The sequence below is a fragment of the Thunnus albacares genome, chromosome 17 (genome assembly GCF_914725855.1).
Source record: "Thunnus albacares chromosome 17, fThuAlb1.1, whole genome shotgun sequence".
NCBI classification, from domain to species: Eukaryota; Metazoa; Chordata; class Actinopteri; order Scombriformes; family Scombridae; genus Thunnus; species Thunnus albacares.
The window spans coordinates 8,321,414-8,332,782 of NC_058122.1; the positions used below are offsets into that span (position 1 = coordinate 8,321,414).

The 11,369-nt window shown below is 39.9% G+C and overlaps 1 protein-coding gene across 1 annotated transcript; it reads left to right on the forward strand.

Moving 5' to 3' along the window:
• Positions 1 to 858: 858 nt before the first annotated feature.
• On the forward strand, positions 859 to 11,004 carry LOC122967433 (phosphomannomutase 1). Its single transcript, XM_044332092.1, has 8 exons — positions 859 to 1,274; positions 1,968 to 2,085; positions 3,366 to 3,442; positions 3,751 to 3,842; positions 4,164 to 4,263; positions 4,965 to 5,040; positions 8,244 to 8,359; positions 9,415 to 11,004. Exons 1-8 carry the CDS (start codon positions 1,191 to 1,193, stop codon positions 9,535 to 9,537), a joined length of 786 nt encoding a protein of 261 aa, XP_044188027.1. The 5' UTR covers positions 859 to 1,190; the 3' UTR covers positions 9,538 to 11,004.
• Positions 11,005 to 11,369: the final 365 nt, after the last annotated feature.

Here is an 11,369-nt window from a genome sequence, read left to right on the forward strand (position 1 = left end):
ATAATATACAGACCAGAGCAGAGGCATAATCTAGGATGTGACAAATACAGTATTAGAATGTGCGATTACAGTAGAACAGAAATCGCTGCCAATAGTATGAAAGTGTTGTCATACGTTTCCATAAAGTGAGGAGATTATCTAAAGTAAGTCCGAAATATATTTTACGTTCAGTATATATACGATAAAAGAACTGAATCAAACATTCCTGTTGATGAACTCTTCAACATCAGGTGAGAGCAGCTCTGATTGCCTTCCTTAATTTAGCTTCATCATTGACCCTTCTGGCAAAGACTTCGTGGTAACCTAATAAAGATGGAGATAATTAAGTCTCCACTGGATACAAGACTGTAAAGTTTGAGAAGACTGTAACGAAAACAAAAGGATTATTGTAATTGATAATTTGGTCTGTAATTGAGTAACTATAATAAACTCAAACTTGCAGTCAAATGCAATTTCAAGGCATATTTTGCAAAATTCCTACTTAATGTTGCACAAATATATCTGTGTACAATACACAATACACTCTTTTGTACTCTACTATTTTATTTTTATTTTAATTTATTTTATTTTATCTCTTATGCATGTTGCCCCCTGCTGTAATGTTGCTCCCTGTCATTGTTAAATAGTGGGTAACGGTATTACTCTACTCTAATAAACAGTGTTTATACCTCAACATCCTCGTCTTCCATTCAGAGCTACATCCATCACTTCAACTCTTCCTCACATGTAGGTGAAAGGTCAACCGTTGATTGACATGTAGCGCGAACCGCCCCGCCCTCCATATGACGTCACGGCCCACACACGGCTGTGATTGGATGCCGGGTGAGTGACAGTGTTACGAAAAGAAACCCAACACGTCCAGCATGCGGTGTTTGTTGAGGTGTGAGCTGAAGCTGAACCGAGCCCATCAAGCAGGACTGTGCACCTAAAGGAGAAGAAGAAGAAGAAGAAAAAGAAGAAGAAGAAGAAGTGGCTGTCAGCTCACATAAGAGGACTGACTGGACTTCCTCTAATTTCATTTATTTATTTATTTATTTCAACTAACCGCGGTTCGTTTGTTCCCTCATGTGAAGGTGTATTTGTGTGTGTGCGTGTGTGTGTGTGTGTGTGTGTGTGCGGGTTGGACGTGTTAACACTGAGAAGTGCAGTGTTATTACACAAGAAAAAAACTCAAAAAAAGAGAAGAAGAAATGGATCGAGCAAACGGCTTCTCGTCGGACCGAAACATCCTCTGCCTGTTTGACGTGGACGGCACTCTGACACCACCGAGAGAGGTGAGCTCACGTCTGATCAATAAACCAACAAGGTGTTCGATTATTGATTATTACAAGCTTTCGTAACAGCTCCTCTGCAGCTCCAGGTTCATCTGCCTCTATCATTTGTTTTGAGTGATTTTCACGGTGGGAGACGGTTTCTGAAAGCACACTGTGTCCTCTAGACCTCACATGATCCCTCATATCGTGTTTTAATTTTTTTAGATTTGATATCAACTTTTTTACAATCCAAGCCAATAATTTCTGTTTCTTCATTGTTGTTTTGTCATTGGGTTTATCTTGGGTTCATCTTGGGTAAATGATTTATGTGTATGTGTGTGTGTGTGTGTGTGTGTGTGTGTGTGTGTGTGTGTGTGTGTGTGTGTGTGTGTGTGCGCGCGTCTGCGTCCAGATATTACATAATACAGTCTCCCTTGCGTGCAACTCAGGCGTTTTTCTTCCATACATATGTTACAAAACTGGAGAACAGTTCCAAAATTGGATACCACAAAGGCACTTTCTGCAGCCATGTCCATTGTTCTCTGTTATTTCTGTGTAATGATTAGATAACAACACAATGTAACACACAGATTTGTCTTCTAAATGATGGTGCATGTGTGTGTATGTTAAGGTCTGTGTGTCTGTGCGAGAGAGAAAGCTCTTCCAGTTCACACAAAGTGACGACGTGCCTTGCATTTTTTCTGTAATCTGCAGAAAATTGACCCACAGCTGGATGAGTTCTTCCAGACTCTGCGGAGGAAAGTGAAGATCGGCATCGTGGGAGGGTCAGACTACTCCAAAATAGCAGAGCAGCTCGGGGAGGGGGATGATGGTGAGTCACAGACAGCTTAAACACTGTACATCACACCACATGACCTGATACTTTTTTACTTGAACTTCTGCTTAATTGAGCAGCCCACAGAGAGTTGAGCGGAGAGGATGGGCCTTGGGAATAATTTAGGATTATAGGCCATGAGACAGCCTCAAATATAGTGTCATGATTATCAGTTGTGCAGCTAAAGAAAAGATAACACAAGACTAGAGGTTAGTTCAGCTTGATTGTCTTCTGCAGCAATTAAAAAAGCTGGGTTTATAATTGCCTCATGATGACCAACTGTTGCATTTTAACTCATCATTTCTTTAAATGATTTCACGACAGTACAGGGAGTGCCGTTGTGGGAGACACAGTTCAAAAAGTGAACACACTGAACTTAGTCACCTGCGCTCTTGCTTATGTCTGAGCTCACGTGACAACTCCAGTGGTTCAGTTTTGTGTACTTTATTAACCGATGGCTCTCAAACCTGCCGCTAAAACACACTGACCCTCATACTGCAGCTCCAACAGCCTCCCAGCTGAGTTGACACATGACTGCATGAAGGAAAGCTGTTTATCAGTAAATATTTGGCGACAAATGGAACACAGACATATTGTGCCAAGAGGGAGCCGTGAGGTTTCATAACCAGCCCAAGTGTGCTAAAGGTGAATCTTTCTGTACTTCACGATGCACACAATCACAGCTGATGTTGGCCTGTCAAAAAACCTTCTAAAATGATACTTTACATGGGTTGAAAATGTAATGAAAAGCTGCTTATGTTGTTATAACATCATATTTTTACAATATTTTTTTACTGATGATGAAAAAAGTGAATAGTCAGTTTTATGATATCATCAGTTAAATGTGTTAAACCCTTTATGAACTAATCACTTAACAGTTTATTCCAAAAACAGGTTTAGTTACATTTTGAACCCAGTTATCATAAATCGTGAAGTTCTCACACAATCCAGCAGTTTCTTCAAGCCTTAAACTTGCAGGATTGTACTGTTTCCCAGGTGACTTCTGTGTTATTGAAGCAATCAAAGCAGCGCTACAGTTTGACTGTCGAGTGTTGTTGACAGAGGACACAACAGCCAAAGTGAGTGGGAAGGTCAGACAGATTAAACTTTTCCAGGCAGTGTTACGTACACAGTGATCTGTAACCAGGTAAATATAGCAGGCTGATCTCCTCTTCCATAATTAGAAGAACAATCACTGTTCATTTAGCTGAGTGTGTAGATTTGAGAGAACCAGATGAGCACTTTTAGCCACATTTCACCTGTCTTTTGTCTTGCAGTGATACACAAGTTTGACTATGTGTTTGCTGAGAACGGGACTGTGCAGTACAAAGATGGGAAACTACTCTCAAAACATGTAAGTGAACGCACACATCATCATGCTCTGTCGTGGTATCCAGGATGTTACCTGTCTCAGAACAATACGTGGGACTGCATGATACTACATATACGCTTAACATGGTCCCCCTATAGAGGTGATAATCTGATAAAATTATAGAGCAGCACATGTTTGAAATCACTATACAGTCCAGTAAGTGCTTCATGTTGTAAGATACATAGTTCATGTTATACAGTATGTGATGAAGAGTATGTTTGCCTGCAAAGAAACAAGACAACTGAGATCATTAAGAACATATCGGTATTATTGCATTTTCATCCTGGCAGGCCATTCAAAACCAGATTGGGGAGGAGCTGCTGCAGGACCTGATCAACTTCTGCCTCAGCTACATGGGACTCATCAAGCTGCCAAAGAAAAGGTGAGACACCGACCAAAATCACAGGAAAGTTACACCAACAGTCACTTAAACACTCAGGCAGACACACGGACACACCTTTGACCTGCATTCCTGGTATGCAGGAATGCCACATCTCTTTATTTATCAGCACCAACATTTTAAAGCAGGAAAAAAAAACAGGATTTGTGACCTCTGTGTGTGAAAAAAACTGAAATACAATGTCTTCTCCATATGTGGGGCAAGGCTCTAAATAAATGTCAAACCAAATGCAGGTTTCTGTCTCTGTTAAGTCTTTTTAATAGGTAACATGTCCTTTAACCGTACGTCCCTCCTTGCCTGCAGGGGAACGTTCATCGAGTTCAGGAACGGGATGCTCAACATTTCCCCCATTGGCCGGAGCTGCACACTGGAGGAGCGAATCGAATTCTCAGAAATTGACAAGGTAAAGTTTTTCATCATTAGTGCATTATTAGTAACCAATTGGCATGCGTGGTGTAAATGGGAATTTTCATCCGAATTCAACAAAACATCTGCAGTGTTCAATGAAGAGGTGACCTACTTACGTGCAAACATTCAACCCTGTGACTAGGTGGTTAGATAATGATGCAATCTGTATCAGTAGATCAGGACTTTCTGTATGAGAGGATCTGCCATTTTGCCTTCATGGCAATGAAATATAACCCCACTAGAACCTTATTAAAATGCACAGCATCCAAATTCAGCAGCTTAACAAACTGTATGTTTTTACACATCAGGCACTGAGAGTCCTGGTGGACCGCCTCTCCGTTTCTGTGTCTGTCTGTTTCATGAAATGAGCTCAATGAAGCAGAGAGACGTCAAACAATGTTGAGCTTTCAGGGCAGTTAAACAGGCTCTCCATTGATGGTTCACAGAGCCGGGCAACATGAAGGAAACAGACAGCTACAGAGGAGGAGAGGTTTAACCCTTCAGCTACATGCTAACATTTATACAGCTGAATTCTCAGCTATGTTCACACTGAAATGTGATATGAACATGACATGGAAACAGGGCAGATGCTGGTCATAATCAAGGGTAGTCACAGCCAGAGCGCTAAATGAGTCTTGTTTGCTCAGCAACAATGTTGGCAAGCTGAGTCTGACTGTGTTGTCACTTTCCCCACAGAGAGAGAAGATCAGGGAGAAATTTGTTGCTGCCCTGAAAGAGGAGTTTGCTGGGAAAGGACTACGGTTCACTAGAGGTGAGAGAGTCCAAAGCTTTTGAGACAAACTTCACGTTTGGCAGAGCCTTTGTCAAGCTCCACTGAGTGATGATCATTTCACTTTGGCCTAAAACTTCTCAGCAGTATTTATCTGTGTCTTAAAACTGCTGTTGTTTTTAAGTGACCACAAGGTAAAAAAAATCCAAATAACATTTTAGCTTCTCTTTAGTATGAACCAGGTACCAAAATGAGCTTGATTTATGTGTTGCGTGAGGGAGAGAAATCACTTTTGAACCAAAACATTCATGATTTTTGTACTCACAAAAAACACTGCATCCTGTAATTTTCTACAAAGTAGCAAATGAATCAACTCCTAATCTGCAGGAAGCAGAACCAGCTGCATTAAATGTAAGAAAAGAAGAAAAAAGAGCCGGTGTGCATTTGTCAGTTGTGTTTGGACATTCCATTATAGAAAGTATAGTTTTAACACCGTGCTGAATAATAGCAGTCACACCAAGAAACAGCATCTTTGGTTTTATTCTCGGAGCTTGTTGATTCAGGAAGAAAAACTGCTCTGTTTACAGCAGTGTAGCTCAATGACAAACCAGTCTCACAGCATATCTGTCTGCTGTTTCTTATCTCTGTTTAATAAAAGACCCTCACCCTCACACCTCTGATGTGTTGAGGACCTTGTGCTGGACATTGGAGCCTTCAGTTATCTATTACACATACACTGTTCCCTCTCTCCCTCCTGCAGCACGGCAGCAATAAGGAAAATCAGTGCTTTATGTTTGCTTACGTGCTTGGCAAGGTGTTGGCCTCTGCTGATGATGCGTGAAGCAATCACAGTTCAGACAAACAAACAAAGCAGACAAGCTTGATTTTCTTCATGACTCACCCTGTTAAATTTTTCTGCCAGCTCTACTGTTCTCAATGAATAATTCATCATTTTCTGCTCATGATCGTTTCCTTACAGCAGGTGTGATTTTTTTTTCCAGATGATGGATATTCTTTACACATACTCAGGTTGCCAAGGTGGAGAGCAGTTGTGTGTTTTTTGCGACACCAGGGCTCAGTGCAGAGATTTTACAGTTTACTCTGTTTACTCTGGCACCGAGGAAATGGGCTGATAGGTCCAGAGGATGTACGGAGTTTGAGATTTATTTGTGTACCCTCCTCAGTGTGTATCTGTTTCAGCATGGCTGCCCTTGTTAGCTGACACTGCTGATCTCTGCATAGGTGGCAGGGTATAAACCCGACACTCTTCTTCTATCTAATCTGCACAGTATGTACAGAACTTAAAGGACACTCATTTTTCATGACATGATGATCTGAGGTAAAAGCTATTCGCTGTAATGATTTTTTCCTTATTACATGATAAAGATCAGACAGGGGAGTTGATGTGGATACAAAGAAGCAAACCATTTGAGACACGTTGTGCGTGTTTGCATGCATACATATCCTGTCTTATATCTATATCAGGAGAATTTTCATTTCCTACACATTTTTCCATGGTGACTATCATGTTTCATCAGATTTGTCATCAGTATTTTCTCTATTTCTCTGAAACATTTGTATTTTTGCACCCTTTTGTCCAACATTAATCAAAAATGCTTTGTAACCCTAATTTATCAAGACAGGTTGTGTGATAAATTCAGGTTTATTTACAGCCTCCAGAGTTTAAGACAAGGTGTACATCTATGTGTTGTCATCTGCCCAGCACGTCTACTTTGTTTTTGCTCAGGAATAAAAAATGCAGGCTGTGAGATGGGAAGATAATAGATGTGGTTGAGCCACTGAGATGTTTATGGTCTGAGGTTGAAGGTGTTTGGTAAGGAGGCGTGTGGAGGGTGTGTGAGTGAAACAGCCTGCTGATTGGCCGGATGCTGCTCAGCTGGTGCCTTTGTTACTGGCTCTTTAAATCCTCCAGCTGAGAGACAAGACATTTAAGGTGGAAAGTGGGGGAAGGGCAAGAATGAATTGAAAAGAAATTGCTGCAGAGAACTTGGCAGCCACATTTCACCATTCAAAGGTCACTGCGGTCATTTAGACTAGCAGCTGAGCAACAACAGTGTTTTTTCTTTGACTTTTAAAGTGAAAAAACAGTTTGTAGTAAAAAAAAAATATATAAGCTGTAATGAAAACCATCTGGGTTTTGTAAATGCAAGATTTTGCAAAACACACATTGCAATAATCACCGACCAGAGTTACACCCATAACCACACTAATTACATTTATCTTTAGACTCCTCAATATAGAAAATGCAAAACAACACACGGGGTTAGGTGATACCTGTCTCCAAATGTGTTTCTCTGTAAACACGTTCTCTCAACTGTCGGAACAAAACAGGTCTGTCCCTGCATAGATAAAAAGCTAAAGGCCTCCATCAGTCACAGAGTGTAAATAATATTTGTTCTGCAGAGCTGAGCGCAGCTATGTGAGGTGTTGAATGTAAATACAGGTGGAAGAGTGCAAAAGGGAAAGTATTGAGCAGCATATTGAATGTACTGGTTAATAAGTATTGTACTGTAAACGCAGCATGAACTCTTTTGTCATGAACTCTTTATTGAAAAATTTAGCAAATATGTGGATGATATCAGAACATTTCATTGTCCTCTTTAAAATAATCTGTCCATGAAATACACATTGTATGAGTGTATATGCTTAAAGCACTGTTAATTTAGTTTTTGTCTTCTTGAGGACAGCACAACAAGCTATTAATACATCACTGACATATTATCCCTCTTATGAGTGGGTCCCTGTTTGTCTTGTGCACACATACAATGATACATGTGTATGTGTGTGGGTAACACCCAATGTAAACATGTTTGTTTACAAGAAAACTCCTCAGGGTACCTTTAAGATACCCTGAGGTACCCTGTTTAGACATCGAGCAGAGATGGAAAAACATTAGTATTTAATTGGAGTTGTGTTTCTGACCACCCAACCATCAGTTTAGCTTCTCTGTTGAGAGCAGCTGCTGCTGGATTATGAAAGCAGTGAGACTGAACCATACAGTAAATGTGCACTAAAACAATGACCTGAAAGACAATAAAATGCTCTGTATAGCTGAAAAGAACTGCAGAGTCAGGTGATAATACTCTGTGGGTTTGTCACCACATGCGTCACCTTTCGCTTTATGCGTACTAATTTAGTTGATTATTAACATAAAAATATCGATAAGAGCAGCTCCAAGATGACGATGTTGATAACTGTTAATCATCATCATCATCTTTTTTTAGGTGGTCTCATCAGCTTCGACATTTTCCCAGAGGGCTGGGACAAGAGACTGTGTCTAGAGCTGCTGGAGAGTGAAGGCCTGGACGCCATTTACTTCTTTGGCAACGAGACCTCAGATGTAAGTTCAGCTGCAAGTTGTAATGTTTTGGGAAATCTGAATGCAGTGCTATGATAGAAACTTTGATATGTGCTGTATATAGATCCATTAAAGTGGATACAGATACTGACACTGTTTTCCAATCATCTTGTTTATATATTACATGGATGGCAGTATGTGGACACCCAGACATTACACTCATATGTGATTATTGAACATCCCATTGAAAACCACAGGCATTAATCTGCTGCTATAGAAGCCTTCAATACTCTGGGCAGGTTTTCCACCAGGTTCTTGGAACCTGACAGCAGGAATTTGCTGCCACACAGAGCATAAGTGAGGTTGGGTAATTATGCTGGGTGATAAGGTCTGGCTCACAGTCATCGTTAAGGAATTAGATGGAGTTAAAGTCCAGCCAGTCAAACTCTTTCATTCCAAACTCAGAAAAGCACTTCTTTATATGGTTTCCTGGTAGCCACAAAGTTGGAAGCAGGCTACAAGCAACTGTAGCATTAAAATCTCCCTTAATTGAAGTTGAGGGGTCTTGCAGTTTCAACTTCACTATTTTTGGGCATTCAGTGCCACGCTGGAAGTCACTGAGCTTTTCAGTACAACCCATGCTACTGCAATGTTTGTCCTCATACTTTTAGAGGCATGGTAATTTTTTAAAAGGCCATCTTATGGAATTCAACAAATTTTCTCATTCAAATTTTCAAAAAAATCTGAAAATTTTTCAGTCATACTTCTGTTGCCATATAGCTAAATGACCACCACAGAGTTTTCCCTGTGAGCATCACAGATGATACAGATGTGAACAGAAACAGCTGTAATGTGTTGCTGTAAACATGACTACAGCGGACAGACTCCTATGAAGCCATGCCTTCAGTGCTGAGTCAGATAAAAACAGAGGCCATCGACTGTTTGTCCAGGCTTAGGGGTTAAAGTTCAAAGTTCATGTTTGTACAACAAGGAGAGCCTCGGCGGAAAGAATGTTGATCAATGTGAAAACGAACTGAAGCAGGGTGCAGTAATCTGCCATGTGTATTGGTTTATCATTTTCATGATTCTCTTTGTAGGGAGGAAACGACTATGAAATTTTCAACGACCCACGGACAATCGGCTTCACGGTCTACTCTCCAGAGGACACGGCCAGGCTCTGTCGGGAGCTTTTCTTTGACGCTCCACCACACGAGTCCTGATGTCCTAGACTGCCCACACGACTACCCCCAATCCCTTTTTTACCCACAAAACCCTCTGAACTCAAGCCTATGTGTCCCTGCTGGAAAAGATAACCAGCACCTCAAGCCCAGGCTGTTTATGAACTGCTGAAAGGTACCACTACTGATTTTTTTCATGTTATTAATATGATAAAGAACTGACAGAAACAGGGTTCTTTGATTAAATATTTACAATAAATCCCTCGGCTTTTATTTTAAAAAAAAAGGGACAGTAACTGAGGAAGTGTTACATGTTGATATATGTTCAAGTGTTTGCCTACAGCTGAGATTCCAGTACTGTACCAGAGGATGTGTTTGACTGCAGTGTCTCACCACTGCAATGTGTAGCATGTAACATGAAATTAACCAAAACGCTTAGCGAGACTATAAAACATTCTGCAGTGTTTAATACTCCAGATAATGTATAGAATGATGTACCTGCTTCTGTTTTGCACTAATGTCAGTATAATTTTATACCGATACTTGGTATCGTTTTGTTGAACACTATGAAAGATGTGATGAGAGTGATATTGGAACAGGTGAGGAAGCTTTTGCTTATTGTTTTGTGAGATTTATGAAAATGAGATTTGAAGCATTAAAGAAAATGTGGGAGAAGCTGTGTCTTTCCTCCTCCAGGACATATGAATCATTCCAGGTATTTTAATGTTTCTACAGCGCTCTGAACTGGATGTGATTTATTGATGATTTACTGTGGGATCTCCTGAATGTCAAATGTCTGTTTTAAACTCACAAAGCTGCTGGAAGTGAAAGTAGAATCTTGCTGGTTTTACTTGTTTTACAGCCCTGAAATAAACAAGAACATGAATAATGTGCTGAGGTGAGGATTTACCCAATTTATATTTAAAACAGAACATTACTGACTCAATTAATTCATCTTAACCAGTGAATTAAGCTACTGTGACCAAGTCACTCTACAAACTTTTACCAGTTGATATGACAACTTTTTATGTAAAATATTTTTACAAGCTGTTTTATTCCCTGCATGCTGAATACTGGGTGACCATATGTATTGATGCTTATAGCTTCATTCCTTTTTGCTCATTCATGCTGTTTTCAAAGCTGTTTAAAGGGGTTTTTTTTAACAACATATGCTAAAACCACCTCTTTTGATTTTCCCAAAACAAGTTTATGTCTTATCCTATTGTCATGATTCAGAAAAATAATGACTCCTTGAGAGATCGTCATTGTAAAAATGAGGCTTTTGATAAGTCAGAAACATCTGTAAACAAACTGTAAACACACAACCTCAAAGGCTACAAAGGATAATGTTGATAAGACGTAGATGCACAGAAAGTTAGCTTGTACAGTACAATGTGTCCCTGATGCTAACTGTATGATTGGTCCAGTTGTTTTTCAGTCTTGTATGGATAAAAATGTAATTTTGTGTCAATTCATTGTAATAAATCTTTTTTGATATTGTTTCACTGATCTCAGCTGCCAGGTGTCTTTCTTTACCTTGTTTGACCAAACTAGGCTTTTGTCCAAGAAATGTTTTTTTAGATGTGAAGCACCTCATGCAGCTGGTTCGTACTGTAACTCACTCACAAACTCAACATGTAGCAGTCTGCAGATCACACAATGTGTCTTTTTTAATACTACCACTGGGAGTCACCAGAAATTTCTAATCCTACCTACACAGGTGCTTCACAAATTAAACACAATTAAACTGGTTATTGGCTGTTAAACATCACTTTTTTTGGTCTCTGCAGCCTGTTAGTTTTTTATTTGAGCAACCAAAATCTGGTTACAAACATAAAACATTAAAAGCAGACACAAACAGCAGCTGCATGAAA